Source organism: Ambystoma mexicanum, chromosome 4p, assembly GCF_040938575.1.
Source record: "Ambystoma mexicanum isolate Mex_15411 chromosome 4p, UKY_AmexF1_1, whole genome shotgun sequence".
Classification (NCBI taxonomy): domain Eukaryota; kingdom Metazoa; phylum Chordata; class Amphibia; order Caudata; family Ambystomatidae; genus Ambystoma; species Ambystoma mexicanum.
This window is the reverse complement of record NC_090927.1, coordinates 1099557478-1099576214: the sequence shown is the minus strand read 5'-3', so window position 1 is coordinate 1099576214 and position 18737 is coordinate 1099557478. Positions and strand designations below refer to the sequence as shown.

At 48.3% G+C, this 18737-nt stretch overlaps 1 protein-coding gene across 2 annotated transcripts in view; it reads left to right on the top strand.

The window, feature by feature from the left end:
* Positions 1–18737, top strand: part of ENPP3 (ectonucleotide pyrophosphatase/phosphodiesterase 3) — a 759459-nt gene that overhangs the window by 323544 nt on the left and 417178 nt on the right. For both annotated transcript variants that reach the window (XM_069606685.1, XM_069606686.1), the window contains exons 6-7: positions 14436–14533; positions 15693–15772. In XM_069606685.1, coding sequence (XP_069462786.1) covers positions 14436–14533; positions 15693–15772 — 178 coding nt within the window. The remainder of the gene's footprint in view (positions 1–14435; positions 14534–15692; positions 15773–18737) is intronic.

The following is an 18737-nucleotide window of genomic DNA, read 5'->3' as shown; positions in this document are numbered from 1 at the left end:
ACGTGGTTTACAATTGTAAGACCTAAAAAGCCATATACGTAATACATCTTCAAGAAATAACAACGCAAAACGTATTATATGGATTTATTAAACGCACTATACACAAGGACCGCGGGCCAGGTTAAAGGAAAAGTGAACCTATTTAAACATTGCTTTCTCTATGCACGCACAGCCCATTCGTGGCACAGCACCACTTCCAAGCACCCTCGCTTGCTTTGCTAACAAAGAAAAAAGCATTCCCTCGCCTCGAGTATACATTTAGATCGTCAACAGTGCGCCAAGTGAACGATTTGAGAATTTACAGTTCCTCTCCTGCCATCTAGCGGCCATGTTATGTACTAAATGTAGTGGATCATCGCCGTGATTGTTAATCCATCTTCCTTCCACTGCATTCTCTTTCAGCCCAATGAGACGGGGATGATGACAAATAACATTCATAGATTCTGTTGTTGTTGGAAGCTTTGCTTTCTGCAGAGCCCCAGCTTAATTTTGCACATTTCAGTCCTACTTTTCCCTAACCTTTGTATCAAAGTTACAAATGGACAACGTGCACAGTATGACTACATCCATGCTAACGCTGATGCTTTCTCAAAAATACAGGTAGCATACCAAGCAGTCAATAGCAATATTTTGTACTTCACTTGTTTAATCAGTCAGACAGGTGGGTTACCGCAATTATTAAGGAAGGAACTAGGGCTTTGTCCTGAATGAATGAAAATCCCAAAAACAGGTATGCTGTCTGGGGGCCAGAGCATCTCCCCAGACCCTGAAAGTGCACAGCAGATGAGCGTACAGTAGTTCTATGGAGAGTTGGCTCCTACGTCACGCTCTGCAATGCACTTCCGGCCTTGTGCTTCCTCCTTATCTTTCTTTCCCACACACACCTCTCGTTACTTATACCCCTTCCCTGTGCTTTATGTGTCCTGCACACTCGACCCGGAGCTCTCATGGGATGGGATGGGTTCTGCAATGATATGATATGATATGATATGGCATTTGTAACGCGCCTATACACAGGTGTTTCAAGGCGCGACGAGGCAGGGAGGGGAGACAGACAACGATCCTACTAGGCCAGGTGTCATTCAGATCGCGCAAGTGCAGGGGTGGGGGAGGGGGAAAAGTGTAAGGGGAAGGGGAGGGGGGGAAGTGCAGTACGAGGTAAGTGGTGTAAAGTAATAAATAAAAAGGGCCAGCTGGTGGCAAGTGCAAGGTAAGTGCAGAACAAGTGCTGGGAAAGGGGAGGGGGCTGTAGGGATACAGAGACAGTCCCGCAGTGCAGAGGGGTTCCAGTGCATCAGTGCAAGTGGAGAGTGGCTGGGCCCAGGACCGAGGCCGTTAAGAGTGGTCCAGTTGCAGAATCAGTGCAGTTTCAGTGAAGGGTATTAGCTGTTCAGCAGGGGAGAGGGAGAGAATAAGGAGGCCACGCCTGTGTAAGAGCTTCCGCTCGGTTGTGCATAAGGGTAGGGGCTGTGGCCTAACAGGCACCATTCAGCTGAGGTAAGTGTTTCCTCGTCTTTTAATTGCGCTGACCCGCTGCCAGGCACGCCTTTCACTGGAGATGCGGGGATCATCACCCTCTGACCCTCAAACAGTAGAGGCGAAAGGGAAGGCCCTGATGCACTCGACAGTATGAAGGCCAGATGTTTGGTTCGTGTGGAAGGAGAAGGACCTTTTTTTCATCTCTTATCTAAGAAATACTTAGACTCGAAGCCACATCTCGAATGTTAATATCACTCAAACGGGTATGTAAGGTTGAATGACTGACAGTGTCAAAGGTCTCAGGATCAAGGCTGCAACACTACCTGTGCCAACTTCAGGCGTGAGACCACAGTTTTGGTTTCCTGCTGTGACCAGACGCCAGCCTACATTGTACCTAGTAGCAGTTCTGGACATTGACAAAATATACTTTGTACTTCCCCTTTGTGTGGGATGGGATGGTCAGACCGATGTGGGTGGGGCTAACGGGCGGGTCTGGGGGTAGAATCGCTGAGGAAGCGAATCCCAGGGTTAAGGGGACAAGGCGTGGGGAGGGGGTGGTGTACGACCACAGGGCTGGGAAATCTGGAGCTGGCCGCAGCAGATTTACGAGGATGAGTCTTTGTGCTACTACCGATTCCTGCATTGGCACCCGCCAGCAACAACTGGTGCTTATAGTAGAGGCCCCCATGCCTGGCTCGCTCTCAGAGCCACGCCTCAAAGGGGAAGCAGTAGAAGCGACCATGGAAAATATAGGCATGGTGTCCTTGGCAGATACAGGCATGGTGTCCTTGGCAGATATAGGCATGGTGTCCTTGGCAGATATAGGCATGGTCTTCTTGGCAGATAAAGGCATGGTGTCCTTGGCAGATATAGGCATGGTCTCCTTGGCAGATACAGGCATGGTGTCCTTGGCAGATACAGACATGATGTTCTTGGCAGATACAGGCATGGTGTCCTTGGCAGATATAGGCATGGTCTCCTTGGCAGATACAGGCATGGTGTCCTTGGCAGATACAGACATGGTGTCCTTGGCAGATACAGGCATGGTCTCCTTGGCAGATACAGGCATGGTGTCCTTGGCAGATACAGACATGGTGTTCTTGGCAGATACAGGCATGGTGTCCTTGGCAGATATAGGCATGGTCTCCTTGGCAGATACAGGCATGGTGTCCTTGGCAGATACAGGCATGGTGTCCTTGGCAGATACAGGCATGGTCTCATTGGCAGATACAGGCATGGTGTCCTTGGCAGATACAGGCATGGTCTCCTTGGCAGATACAGGCATGGTGTCCTTGGCAGATACAGGCATGGTGTCCTTGGCAGATACAGACATGGTGTTCTTGGCAGATACAGGCATGGTGTCCTTGGCAGATACAGGCATGGTCTCCTTGGCAGATACAGGCATGGTCTCCTTGGCAGATACAGACATGGTGTTCTTGGCAGATACAGGCATGGTGTCCTTGGCAGATATAGGCATGGTCTCCTTGGCAGATACAGGCATGGTGTCCTTGGCAGATACAGGCATGGTGTCCTTGGCAGATATAGGCATGGTCTCCTTGGCAGATACAGGCATGGTGCCCTTGGCAGATACAGGCATGGTCTCCTTGGCAGATACAGGCATGGTGTCCTTGGCAGATACAGGCATGGTCTCCTTGGCAGATACAGGCATGGTCTCCTTGGCAGATACAGGCATGGTGTCCTTGGCAGATACAGGCATGGTGTCCTTGGCAGATATAGGCATGGTCTCCTTGGCAGATACAGGCATGGTGTCCTTGGCAGATATAGGCATGGTGTCCTCCTTCTTACTGATGGGGTACCGTGACCTAAAGCAACAATGTGGACCAAGGCAGCAAAGCCTATGGTGTGGGTTGCACACCCTTCGTCTAGCTCAACGGCTAGAAAAACATTCACTTGTGATGTTCTGGCATTGATCTTTCGTTGCTTTTTTATTGTAAATAATGTCACTGCTACTCTTGACTTGTGAAAAACCAGCTGTATTAGTGTTGAAAAAGGACCACAGTCAGCGGCCTAGGCCAAAATGCTAAAAATCCCAATGCATTTCGGACAGCATGCCCATCGTCAGGGCGAAAAGCTATACATGCATTATGTGAATGTAACCAACCTGTCACCAGGACCATACATACACAGTAAATTCATATGTCAGTGTAATGTTACAGTCAACGTCGTTAGACCAGGAAATTGAGAATCCATACACATCACCCCATGACATATATGTGCGTAGTTTAGTAACAGCCACCATCACCAACAGTGCAAGACTGAACACGTTTTTCATCGTGCGCATAATCATCACCACAAAAGAGAGAAAAAGGGAAGAAAAGGAAGAGAGTCGTTAGCGGTGTAGGGAGATTCACAGGCAGCATGCTCACGCTTAAACCAGTTACCAAAGCTCCCACCATCTTGCTGTGTTCCTGTAAAGTGCAGACAGTGCTGCGCAGAGCTGATTAGATTGCAAACGTATCTGTCTATCGTGCCGCACTAGGCGGTAAGGGTTTACCGGTACCAGTATTTTACCGGTAGCGGTAAATCCTTACCGCCTTACTACGAGGTCCCTTTGCGGGTTGGGGAATTTAACGCCTGCTTTTTGCAGGCCTTAAAAACCAACCCGCAAAGGGACCAGTAGAGCTAATTACAGTACCGCAATTTGCGGTACCATAATTAGCGCCTTCCCCATTCCCATAGAGCCCTATGGGGCAAAAATGGGAATGGGGAAGGGCAATGGTGTAAGGGGGAATTACCGCCCCGCCAACCTTGGAATGGGGCGCTAATTCTCCTTTCCACCAAGGCGGTGCCGGTATTTTACCGGCATGAACCATGGCGCTAATAGCGCCATGATTCTCCGCCATCCGTGTAATGAGGCCCTTAGTGTAACAAACGAACAAACCGTCCAGTCAAACAATTACTAAATCATACTGATGAGTTGTCAAAGGACCCGTGCTCAGGAGAGTGTTGCCGAATATCACCAAAACGAACCTGCACAGAACACAGGAAGACCATATCAGTAATATTCATGATGTGCTAACAAGGTTCTTGGTGCCCCAACGCATGACGCGCCATGTTAGCTATTGTTTCCCATTCTGTGTGCAGCATCGGGTGCTCACGCCTGCAAGCCTGAGCATTTGAGACTTCCTTATTCAGTGTAGTGAGTCCCGTGACCATCCGCTGACACAGCATGTCTTTCAATCGTTGGAGTCACGTGACCGGCTCATCATGGGACTGCACTGAATAAGTCACCTGTTTTTCCAGGAAGAAAATGTTGGCCACGCCCCCCATGGCGTAAGTACACTGTCAGAGCCCTGCACAGGTGAAGCTCACAGCGGGGAACTGGTGCAGTGTTTGGCACCACCAGGGGAAAGCAAAGTCACCTGGTATTCCGGGAAGAAAGGGTGAAGCCCATGGTGGGGAAAAAGCGCACTGTTTGGCGTCTCCAGGAGATTGCACAGTCACCTGGTATTCTGTGGAGAAAGTGTGGCCACGCCCCCTTTCTTATGTGCGCCCTGAGGCCTACGGGCATGTTGGCGCCTTATAAGAATTAAAATAAATAAAATAAATAAATAAATAAGTACACTGTCAGAACTCTGCACGGGTGAGGCCCGCAACGGGGAAAGGGCACTGTGCTTGGTGCCTCCAGGAGATCGCACAGTCACCAGGTATTCCAGGAAGAAAGTGTGGTCATGCCCCCATTGCCTTAAGTACACTTTTGGAGTCCCACACAGGTGAAGCCCACAGCGGGGAAAGGGCGCAGTGTTTGGTGCCTCCAGGAGATTACACAGTCACCTGGTATTCTGTGGAGAAAGTGTGGGCACACCCCCCTTGCCTTAAGTACACTGTCGGTGCTCTGCACCAGTGATGCACGCAACAGCGAAAGGGCGCTGTGTTTGGTGCCTCCAAGAGATTGCACAGTCACCTGGCATTACGGGGAGAAAGTGTGGCCACGCCCTCTTGCCTTAAGTACACTGTCAGAGCTCTGCACGGATGAGGCCCGCGACGGGGAAAGGGTGCAGTGTTTGGCGCCTCCTGGAGATCACATAGGGCCTCATTACACGGTAGGCGGTAAGGGTTTACCGGTACCAGTATTTTACCGGTACCGGTAAACCCTTACCGCCTTACTACGAGGTCCCTTTGCCGGTTGGAGAATTTAACGCCTGCTTTTTGCAGGCGTTAAAAACCAACCCGCAAAGGGACCAGGGAGCTAATTACGGTACCGCAATTTGCGGTGCCATAATTAGCACCTTCCCCATTCCCATTATGCCCTTTGGGGCAAAAATGGGAATGGGGAAGGGCAATGGGGGAAGGGGGAATTACCGCCCCACCAACCTTGGAATAGGGCGGTAATTCCCCTTTCCACCAAGGTGGTGCCGGTATTTTACCGCCATGGACCAAGGTGCTTATAGCACCTTGGTCCACCGACATCAGTGTAGTCACCGGGTATTCCGGGAAAGAAGAGTGGCCACGCCCCACCTTACTTTACGTACACTGTTGGCCCCCTGCATGGTTGACGCCCACAGCAGGGAAAGGGCACAGTGTTTGGCGCTGCCTCATGTTCGACGCCAGAGGGGGCGAGGAGAGTGCTTCCCAACCTGAAGATGAATTTGATTGAATCTGAAGAGCAAGCCCCGACTTCAGGCAAATCCTTGGTGCGTAAGTGCAGTCTGGTCACACTTTGTACCATTTTTTGCTCTGATTGCTTGGGTCTCACTGGGGCCACCTGGAAAAGAGCTGCAGATGAGCTGCATAAATGTCAATTTAGCCTGTGGGCTTCTGACTTTTGGCTTTGTCTCCTGCTGGCGGCAATTGCACCTTAAATTGTAAAGACTTACCTCCCATTGCTTACTGTTTTTCGCTACCGTATAAGCGTCTAATTGTTGAAAGTACGACCAAATATTTGGACGCTTATTTGGAACTGGAAGTGGATCGAATATGGTCTTGCACATTGGACCTGTGCATTGACCTTTGGCAATTGATTTTGCCAGCATGACCATGGGGGTCATTCCGAGTTTGGAGGCAGCCATGGTGCTATTAGCACCATGGCTGCCTCCAAACTCGGGTCCGAGTCTGTGGTGTCGGAATGGGGACTTACCGGGACATTCTGACCTATGCGGACCCGGTAAGTCCCCATATCGAAAACCATTCCCCATTCCCGCCCATAGGGCTCAATGGGAATGGGGAAGGAGCTAATAACGGGCCCGCAAATTGCAGGCCCGTTATTAGCTCCATGGTCCCTTAACGGGTCTCGCTAAGACCGGCTGGTAAAACCAGCCGGCCCTGGTGGGACCCGCTAAGGGACCTCGTAATAGGGCGGTAGGGGGTTAACGATACCGGCATCCTTGCCGGTGACATTAACCCCCTACCACCAGGGTCGTAATGACCCCCCCATGTCCACTGATTCCTATTGAGGATCCGGAGATCTCTGCTTATTTTGGTGATGATTGTGCTGACTCTATTGACTGCGGGATAGAGAGAGTGGGGGGGTGTCAGAGTCTGGGTGCCCCTTAAGTCGGTCGGACATGCCCCTCCTTTCTGGCATGTGTTATAGTTTGCATATATTTGCATTCTTTTCGGTAGGAAATGTGACGTTTTATTCTTAGAATGCTGAAATGATTGTTTGCTGTGGACATTGGGCCTCATTACAACTGTGCCGGTCAGGTAACAACAGTGCCGATAAGCCTACCAGCACTGTTGTTATCAGACTGGCATAGTATGACTCTGAGGGCTGGTGCCATCCTGCCCACCAGGGTCAGACCTGGCGGGCAGAATGGCACCCGCCCACAGAGTTTCACGGAAGCACCGGCACCGTTCTTAACGGTGCCGGTGCCTCCTTGGTCAACCATTCCCATTGAGTCCTATGCAACTCAAATGGGAATGGGGATTTACAATTTACCATCGTCTGACTTCCCGGAACGCCAGAGTTTTAATCCCCTGGTGTTACTTCCAAGCCAGGCAACGGTAAATATTGCAAGTCCGGCGGCAACCCGCCGGTAGTACCGGCAGGGTTACCGCCGCACTTGTAATGAGGACCATTGTCTTTTTTCAGAGGCATTGTACGATCTCCCATGTGGGGGACTATGTGAATATGTTTTTGTCAGTATTTTATCCCTCTATTATATTGTTATTATTGTCATTATATTACAGCTGTTATAGCTCTTAGGACGGGTACAATTTGTTTTTTTGTAAGTTGGGTTCTAGTGTGCCGCAGAAGGTTAAGAAGAGTGTTTTGTATAAAATGTATAAATTGCTCCTATTGAGTTCTGAGAGTAATTAGAGTAAGTGGCAACTACTGGTCTCAACAAATATGTCCAAAAGGAAGGCTACTACTTCCGCTTCTCCTGAAGTAAGGCAAACAAAAACATATCTCGAATGTTTAAACCAAATAAGGTAGTTAATAATCTTATATTTGAGATCAAGGGATTATTCATTGATATTGAGGTCCCCAATGATAAAAGATGTTCTGTGGCTTAGAAAGGAATCCCAATGGCATGTGTGGCCGCCAATGGGCATTGCGAGCGACCATCCATTGATCTCGTTTGATGAACCTGTATTTACTAAGACAAGTGATTGGCCTTCATTACAACCCTGGCGGTAAGTGAAAAACGATGCCGGTAAAGGATTACCGGCATCGCTTACCGCTAGGTCCTATTACGACCCGAGATAGCGCTATCAGCGGCACCGTAATCAACGGTGCCACTAACAGCGCCAAGGGCGTGGGCACGGGACCTCCCATGCCGTAAATACCGGCATGGCGCAAAGTGGGGATAATCACGAGCCAAGCGGACATGCTCTTAACGCCCTTGTGAAGGCCGTAAAGTACCTCACCGCCATGGTGCTAAAACCGCCATCGCGGATCAACCGCAAACGGCCATCTGCAGTGTACCTAAGTGACACAGGTGCACACAATCAGCACAGGTGGAGGCAATACAGACTGGCCAAGTACAAAAGGTCACACAAAGAAATTCAAAGGCTGTAGGAAATAATAAATTGATAGACCGTAGTCCTAATTTACATGGTATGCAATAAGAGATATCCTAATTATTTTAACCTGACACAAACAGAGATAATCAAAAAGAAATATAATACCAAAAAGAAAGGTTTTTTTTTTCCCTTTTTTTATTTTACAAAAAATAAACAAGAAGAATTATGCTATTGAAGTGACATACAATTTACAGTGAGAAATAAACATTCCAGAGCATATAAATCTGGGTGTACAATAACAAATTTGCTATAATTTAACATTTAAATAAAGACAAAAAATATATATAAAAGGAAAAAAACATTCAGTGCAATTTTGTTTAAGCAAAAGTGTGAAATCACTTATACATATATGCCTGGTTTATGCAAAAGTATAAATTCACTTATACAGTACAAAAGGAGCACACCCCACCCCTTCCCACACCCAGTCACACTCCACAATGATTCCAATACGACTAGCAATGTTGGGGCTGGAGGACCTGATTGCAATGGAAGTGCTACAACAACAACAACAACAACAACAACAACAACAACTACTACTACAACAGGCAGCACAGAGGAGACGCAGAAGGAGAAGGAGGGCAAGGCAGGGCCAGCAAGCCCCACCAGCACAGCCAGTGCCACCACACAGGCAGCCCCCAATCCCACGCATCAGAGCCAGTCCATTCAACCTCACCGCTGAGCAGATCCACACCCTGTACCGTTTGAACCGGGACACCATCACCACCAACGTGGACATGATACACGACGACATTGTCAGCATGATTGAAACACCCACCGCCATCCCCCCCAACTGAAGCTAGTGTTCGTGCTCCACTTTCTGGCCACAGGCACCTACCAGCACACAGTGGGGCACTTGCATGGCATTTCACAACCATTATTCTCACGTACGCTGAACCAAGTGCTTGATGCCCTCCTCAAGCACACAGACAACCACATTTCCTTACCACGGTCTGCTCAGGAGATCGCAAACACCAAAGTGGGTTTCCATGCACTGGCCGGCATACCTGGTTGCATTGGTGCCATCGACTGCACCCATGTGGAATTGGTGGTCCAACATGCCATGGAGGTAGTGTACCGCAACTGTAAGCTATACCACTCAATCAACGTGCAAATGGTATGTGACTCGAACAGGATCATCACAAATTGTTGTGCCCGATTCCCCGGATCAACCCATGATTCAATGGTCCTGCGGAACTCCACAATACCACGCTACATGGAGCGACATGCAGGGCCGAGATCCTGGCTACTCAGTGAGTCTCATGTCATGGCCATGAAAATGTGAAGTAGGTAGGTGATTGACGTACCAATGCATACTTTACCTGTCTGATATGGGGGGGGGGGAGGTGCATACTTTACCTGTCTGATATGGGGGGGGAGAGATGCATACTTTACCTGTCTGATATGGGGGGGAGAGATGCATACTTTACCTGTCTGACATGGGGGGGGGAGAGATGCATACTTTACCTGTCTGATATGGGGGAGAGAGATGCATACTTTACCTGGCTGCGAGTACCAGAGGTAATGGAGCAAGCTCATACCTTAAAGCAGGCCAGACTGAGCTGACACCTGACCTCATAATGCTAGATGTGATCAGCCCTACCATGAGAATGAAGCTGAGTTCCAACCATTCCAAAACCATCTGCATATGCACTGTACCAAATCAGACCACATCCACCCCAATGCAATGTAGCTACATGCAATGACTTCAGGCAATACACAGCACCAAACACCATCAACTGAAAGGACAGTCCCCCATAACTGCGCACAAAGGATTCACATGGCGGTCATGAACACCAATACACCACTACACTGACACAGAGGCCCAACTGAATTGCATAACAACATTTTTAGTGCTCAGTGAGATCATCATGAGGCAGACAGCAATGGCGCCATGATAAAAGCATTAATATCACTGGACATCTGCCAGATCACCAAAACAACCGATATGGACTAACACAGTGGATGGGCACTCACAAGGTAATGGACCTCCCTGCGTACACTAGTTGATGGCAAGCAAAACTGTCCATAAGGGGAATACACATATAGCGGTCACATCGTGTGACTCCATTCGTGCATGGAAATGGGGTTCAAGGTAAGAGATGAATGCATGCCATGGTGTCACGTAATGATTTGCAATCTGATGTCCTGACTGACACATACATTGTTGCCCACATACAGGTGATGCAGGCTATCCCTTGAGGAGGTGGCTCCTTACCCCAGTCCGCAACCCACAGAAACGGCACGAGGAGGACTTCAATCGTGCACATACACGAACCCGTGTGGTGCTTGAGCAGACATTTGTCCTCTTGAAGACACGGTTTCGCTGTCTCAGCAGGTCTGGAGGGGCACTCCTGTACCGCCATGAGAAGGTGGCAAAGATCGTCACGGCATGTGTATTGCTACACAATATGTGCATCAGACGGAATGTGCCCCTGACGCTGAACTGCAACCACCTGACGAAGAGGATGATGAGGGTGGGGATGGGGCAGCACCTCATGGAGGAAGCGATGCACAGGAGGGACGTGACATGTGTCAGACTGTCACGTCCCTCCTGTGCATCGCTCTCATTAACCAATGCTTCTAGCACACATGGACGGGGGTGTCACATGGAGATGGCACTTGGGGCACTGGGTGTGTCTGGGACATGCACACTGTGGACTGTTCACCAATAAAGCACACGTACGCAATGAGTAATGTCCACAAATGTGATTTGTGCATAACCAAAAAGTGTATTGAAATAGTGATTTGAATGAACACACCCACTCCCCCTCCCCCTCAACTCCCCAACACACCCGCTCTCCCCTCCCCCTCAACTCCCCAACACACCCACTCCCCCCTCCCCCTCAACTCCCCAACACACCCTCTCCCCCAACCCCCTCAACTCCCCTTAACATGGTGTGGATGTCAGTGCTCAAGTGCATCATGTGTGATCGTTCCACAGAGCGGCTTCTATTGGCACCCTCCTCTCCCGGCACCCGGTGTACCCCTGTCTGTACGCCGCAGGTTCCTGCCCGATCTCCGGACGGGGCTGGTTCTTGTAGAACTGGCAGCCGAGGAGGTACTGGCCTGCACACAAGGACGCATGTCCCTCATAGTTTGCACAAGCTCGGAAAGTACGTGCCGCAAAGCGGCCAGTTCTGCACAAATATCCTTGGAGCTGGACTCTATGGCAGCCTTCACAGTTTCTGCATATTGTTGCATTTCCGCCCTTGCACTTCCACATTCTGCCACATGATGTGTCAAGAGGGAGGACAGTTGTTGGCGCGTGATGATTTCTTCCATCGACTCCTGGATTTTTTGGACTATGGATAATGCTAGTGGCGTGTCCATTGTGCTTCTTCCCTCCTGCACATCTGCCACTGGGCATAGTGGGGCCGGCCAAGAGTCATCAGGGGATTGCCCCTGTATGCCATCATCATGCTGGCTGCATGGGGACAGGTAGGGGGAATGAAGGGGGCAGTGGGGGGAACCCACAACAACATCATCATCCCCTACATCATTGTCCGAGCTAGCTGCGGTGGCAGCAGTCTCGCCAATCGTGCTGCTTCCTGCAGACCCAGTGCCTTAAGTGGACACCACTTGGTGGATGTTTGTCACTGGTGGTACCGTGGTGCTTAACTTGGTGCACATCTGTGCCCTGGCTTGTGTTGTGCTGGTAGATTTCGGCTGCTGTGGGGGTTTGCTTTTTGCAGCAGAGGTGGAGGGTCGGTGTGTTGGGACTTCGGGCCTGGCCTTCTTGGCAGGTGTGGTGGAAGTGTCTTCGTCGGCAATGTCCGAATGAGAGCCTGTGGTGGACCAAAGGAGGGAAAGCGTTAGTGATGGGTCTGCGGACATTGAGCAGGCATTGTGATGGCTGCATTCATTTTGATTACTAGATGGTGCACATTGGAGGCAGTGACATACAGGTTGTCTCCCTCTTAGGTGGTAGAAGCATGGAGGCATGTGGGTGCCTACAGAAAGGGTGTGCATACTGCATGTGTACAAGGTGGAGGTCAACACTGCCTGTAGGCAGTCTTCTGCTAATGTGTCGTGTTAACCCTGTTAGGCATCATTGCACTTCCCAAAAATCTGGACTTCAGTGAGTTTGGCATGGCTGGATTTAAGGCACCTACCTGCGTCACCTGATGTCGGGGCTCCTCTCTCCATTTCTCTGACCCCCTCTATGCTCTCTATGCCTATGGTTGCGGCACATATCTCCTCCCACGGCTGCATTTTGATCAGTGACTCAGCTCCTCCACCAGTTGCCATGCCCAGGTTTCTATTTGCAGACAGTATACTCCATACGCGGAGCCGTAGATCGTCCCACCTTTTACTGCACTGTCGTGCATTGCGGGGTGTTGTGCCAACTGCACTGACCCTCTGTGCTACCATGGCCCATATGGCCTTCTGTTGAGAATACTACGTCGGCATGTTCTTGTAGGGTTTCTGCCAACATATTCAACTCCTCCCTGGAAAAGCACTCCGATCTCTATTTTTTTTTCACAACTTTAGGCATTCTGATGATTGATAGGTGTAGGAGAAGGTTTGTGGAGGTTGGGGGGGTCAGGTGTCCACTGGTTGAAGAGGATGGCAATGGATTGTGTTTTAAAAGATGGCCGCCGTGCTTTTTCCCGTTCCTGTGCGGTGACACAACTTCCCGATCCGCTTATTTGCGATCACCGCTAATTGCGGTTCCCGCTATTTACGGTCACCGCTATTAGCATCACCTCCCGCCTGCAGGAGTCAGGATCAGGCGGTTGGAAACAACGGTGGTGGTGGGTTTACCGCCACTGTTATTTCCGGACCGCCTGATTTGTAATGAGGCCCTATATGTCTCCTACAGGGGTCAAGTCCAAAACAAAAAGTGGGGGGACTCATTAACATACCAATTGAATGTGGTGTCACCAGAAATTAACATATTGGCTGAGGCTGTGGAGCTCGGCGAGTTTAGGGAAATATCGAGAAGCATAAAAATATCTTCTGGGCATGAAGAGGAGGGATATGCCTCCCACGGGTAGTACATGTTAAGAACCAACTAATGGGGCTGAATGAAGCTGCACTATGGGAAGCCCCTGACAAAATAGACAAGTCTACTTTGCCCAGGATAAAGGGAACAATAAAAATAAGGGACAAAGAGTTGATGTTAGAAGCGGCCACAAGCCTGAAGCTGGGGACCAGTTTACATTGCGGGTAAGTCAGGCTTTGGCCTTGAATGTTACCTTGACCATATACAACCGCCATATGAGAAATCCTTGTATATATCCGGTTTAGGATGGTAACGCTTCTTTAGCGTCCTTTACCAAAATATGGGGTCAAGGTGGATCAGTCATATCCGCATTATGTGTCTTAGGCACGGAAACTGTTAGTCATTTTCTGTTTATTTGTGTTAAATTGAAATACCTGCAAATTCAATATTTAAGACCACTCTTTAGGCCAGCCAGTCTACGATCTACTATTGAAGTGATGAAACTTTGCATATCCCCTCGTGCGCATCATACTGTATTTGCAGTAGCCCGCTATACTCATGGGGCTCGGTTGCTCAGGATGAAGTTATTGGAGAAGGGTAAGACTGATGGGAGTTATGATTTCTCTATATAGTGTTTACATTTTAGGATGTAGTGGTTGGTTTAATCCTGGGATTTGAATGAGGCTGCAAGTATGCTCTCCTATCTTTTTAGGGATAAGTTTATTGACAACATTTTAACTTGTAAAACAATTGATTTTTTTAATGCTCTGTATGCTTGTTTTTATTTGTACTTTATGTTTTTTATACTGAATACAGTATAAAAAAATGAATGAATGAATGTTCATATTTTACCCTTACATCTGGCAAGTACTGGCTGAGCCAATCAACATGCATTTTCAGCTCTTTCTCTTTGTCCCAGGCCCGCAATGGAATTATCTAGGTAATCATCGATTGCATCCCTTTGGTACAGCTGAGAGTGCAAACATTCACATGGAATGTACTGATACACTTCTGTTTCCTTTAGGTTTGGCATCCCCCCAGTTATTCTCTTCTCGCTGGATGGTTTTAGGGCAGAATATCTACAGACATGGAGCGCACTGATGCCGAACATCGAAAAACTCAGTAAGTAACTTGAAAAGCAGGACAAAAACAGTAATGTTCACACAATGCCCTTTTTACTTGAACAAAACTCCATCAATACATGCAACTCATGATGTTTACTCTCTTCTGCTTCCACGCGTGCTCATAGGGGTTTACATGCACCATTTTGTAAACGGTACATCATGTGCTTGACATGCCACATGCACTTGTAACCAGTGCACTTCATCTTTTTATTTATTTATTTAATGTATTTATTTATATAGCGCACCTAACCCTCAGGTATCTGGGCGCATGTCGTACAATGAGTTACATAACCGGAAGAGATACGATATGGTGCATAAGTTAGATACAGTTACATTACATAGATGGAGGAGATATAGCAGTGAACTCAAACGGTAATAGAACAGAAATAAAAACGCAGAAGCAGTGAGAGTCATACATTTATGCGGCCTCCTGCTCAAAGAGCCAGTTGTTTACATTTTTCCTGAAGCAAGGGAAAGAGGGTTCTGCTCTTAAGGCTATTGGCAGGGAGTTCCATAGTTTTGTTGCTAAAACAGGGAAGCTGCTGCCCCCTGATTTCTGTATCTTGAATCTGGGAGCCTTGAGGCAGTGCTGTTGTGTGGACCTAGTGGGTTGGTCTGATTGGTTTCTAGTGAATTTTCTGGTCAGATATAAAGGGGCAGAGTAAGAAAGGCATTTATGTGTGTGTGATAGGGTTTTGAATGCTATTCTGTCTTTAACGGACAACTATTGGGCATTGCGTTTTACCGATGAGACATGATGATTTCTAGGTATGTTTAGGGCAGTTCTGAGCACATTATTTTGCATTGTTTGTAGTTTATTTAAGTTTCGCTTGTTAGTTCCTAGGTATAGAGTATCACAATAGTGGTGCTTAGATAAAATGAGCGCTCTGGCTAGGGTGATGCAGCTTGCTGTGGACAAGAAGGGTCTGCAGGCGTTTATTCATTTGCAGGTATATGCTGTGGCAGAGGCTGTTGCATTGCCTTGTCTAGTCAGAGTCAAGGATGAGTCGAGGTAAACCCCAAGTGCTTTGACTTCCTTGGACATGGTTATGTTGGTGCCATCAATGATAAAAGATTGAAACTGATTGTCTAATTTATTTATTTTGGATTGGGAAAAAATGAGAAGTAATTCAGTCTTATCCTCGGTTATGTTCTAGAAACGTGTGGAACACATTCCAAGTACATGAGGGCAGCGTATCCAACTAAAACCTTTCCAAACCACTACACCATTGTCACGGTAAGTGCACAACTCCTGAGTTCTACTACAATTTTACACAGCCTTTTTGATTTCTGTAATGCCTCCAAAATTAATCTTCTTGGGAAAATACCCTGTGCTGATTCACTCCCCTTGACTGTACATCTCAGAAGTTCAGAGGCTGCCCAATGGATAAACCCCCGTTGGGTCTGGGGTACAAGGAGGATCTTGACATTTCAAACACATGTTTGCACTCGGCTTTTACCGTTGTAGACGTCATGCATTGTGGTGTGAAAACCAGACCACCTTTATCTACCATTGTTTTTTTGGTCTGACTGTAAATCTTAAAACAAAAAGCATTTCCCCTTTATTCAGACTAGCTAATTGCTGCTTCCAAGCCGTCAGGTGCTATGTTATGTAATCGTTCACCGGGTTAGTGAGCCCTCTTACAAAGGGGAGCTGCCTGTTGCCCTGATGCAGACTAGACATGCGCGTGGCATTGACACAATGTTTGCCCTGGCATGGAGTGTGTCCATGCTCTCCATTTTGGAAGGAACACAATGAGAGAATGACAGTGCCCTCTGCCACTCTCCCATCCTACCTATGCCCGCTGCTCAGGCCTGGGGAGGGACCTGAGTAGTAAGCTCGGCTCCAGCTAACTTGCAGCCTAGGTTTGGATTGGATCCAGGGATCACTCTTCGGAATCTATGTTATTTCAACTAGGAAACTTTTCTCTGAGTCCATGTCTTTGAGTACAGTTTCTTTGGGTGTATGTTGAGTACAGTAAAAACATCTTTGCTGAACCTCATTCCCTCCAAGGCTTTTCTATCTGTTCATACAATAAACGGAAACAACTCAAAATGCAGGAGAGCTTTGCTTTTCGTAGACAGGCAGCTAAAAAACACCAAATAAAATAATTGATGCATTTGTTCACTGGTCTGCAAGCCACTGCTCTCAAGCTATTTCGGACTACAACTCCCATGATGCTCTCCTATAGACCCCGGTATTTAAGGCTGCTGGGAGATGTAGTCCAAAACAGCAGAGTCAAAGTCTCAAGATCCCTGCATTAGTAGAATAGGAAAGAAAATGCAAAGTCATAACATCTCTGGTCACTGCGCTCGTGCTTTTTGCATAGACTTGCATAATAGCCTGGCACTTAAGGGGCTAAGACAGACAGGACCCATTAATGAATGCAATGTCTGCCGAAACACTGCATTGAATCCCGAGGCAAGCATAATATGGGATTGCTAAACTCAAATCTTTTTCTTCCTTCTACCCATCATTGAAAGTCTCCCTTTATGGAACTTGGGCTCTTTATTCTTCATCATAAACACAGCTTCGAGTCTTTATTCCGTTACAAAATTGCTACTCAAGGAAATGAATAGTGAAAGAAATATTTAATTGATTAAATAAACCACATCAATTGATTCCTCATAGAGAAAAAAAACTGCTTATAACAAATATGCCCCCGAGCGAAAGACGTTGCCTTGCCTCCAAAGGAATGGCCCCCAGGCACATGAGGGACCAGCCCATGGGAGGTGTGGTCTGTGCATTCAGTATTACACAAAGGATAACATAGCCCGATAGCACAACCTACATTAAATTAAAAAAGCAGAGCTTTGGTGAAGGGTTGCACAAGTGTTGCATTTCTGGTTGTTACCTGGCTTGTGTTTCAGCACGGCCCTTAGGATTGTGCTTTCAACTTTAAGGCGCAGCAGAATTCTGAGGGGTCAAAACATATTCTTTTCTTCAGGAACAAAAGAACCCAAAGACAGGCCTTCTTAGTCTGTGCCCCAAGCTTCTGGAACCTCCTCTCCGTCGACTTCAGACTCACCTCCTCGCTTCTACAGTCCAGGAAGGAGATCAAGGCCCTTCCTCTTCAAACAATGGCTCCTCCTTAACATCAATGCCCACACATCCTACACTCCCCATCCTACATGAGACTGGGCAATCTGATCCCCACTGTTTCCTCCCATGGTTCCCTGGAGATCCCAAATTGCCCATCTTACCTCTCCACTGTCGTTAGCTGCCCACTCTCTTGTTTATTTGCTCCCCTAACCATGTTCTTCTGTCTATGACTGAAAAGCGCTCCGTTGCTTCTCGAAGCCAGGTCCACACTCAATAAATATCCTAATAATACTCTAAAAATTACATAGTTGGGGTTTAGAGTGTGGTGAAAAGCAGCGCCCGCGTCCTTCTGCCGCACTCTCTGCATGTGCTTAAATTAGAACCTGAGCTGCTGCCAGCTCAGTCGGTGGAAGATTCACCTGTGACCAGCCTACACACTGGTGCTGTCTAACCGATCCGCGAAGGCTGGTACTGAAGGTGGCTGGAGCTGATTCCATGCGCGAAGACTGCTACTGGAGGTGGCTGGAGCTGATTCCATGCGCGAAGACTGCTACTGGAGGTGGCTGGAGCTGATTCCATGCGCCAAGACTGCTACTGGAGGTGTCTGGAGCTGATTCCATGCGCCAAGACTGCTACTGGAGGTGGCTGGAGCTGATTCCATGCGTCAAGACTGCTACTGGAGGTGGTTGGAGCTGATTCCATGCGCTAAGACTGCTACTGGAGGTGGCTGGAGCTGATTCCATGCGCGAAGACTGGTACTGGAGGTGGCTGGAGCTGATTCCATGCGCCAAGACTGCTACTGGAGGTGGCTGGAGCTGATTCCATGCGCCAAGACTGCTACTGGAGGTGGCTGGAGCTGATTCCATGCACCAAGACTGCTACTGGAGGTGGCTGGAGCTGATTCCATGCGTCAAGACTGCTACTGGAGGTGGTTGGAGCTAATTCCATGCGCCAAGACTGCTACTGGAGGTGGCTGGAGCTGATTCGATGCGCGTAGACTGCTACTGGAGGTGGCTGGAGCTGATTCCATGCTAACACCACTCCCAGCTGACGATGAGCAGTAGCCCCCCCTAGCTCCAGTGAACCTTCAGAGATTCCCTCCATGGATTTGCACTTGTGAACCCAGGGGACTCTCAGGCTGATGAGGCGGGAGAGCAAA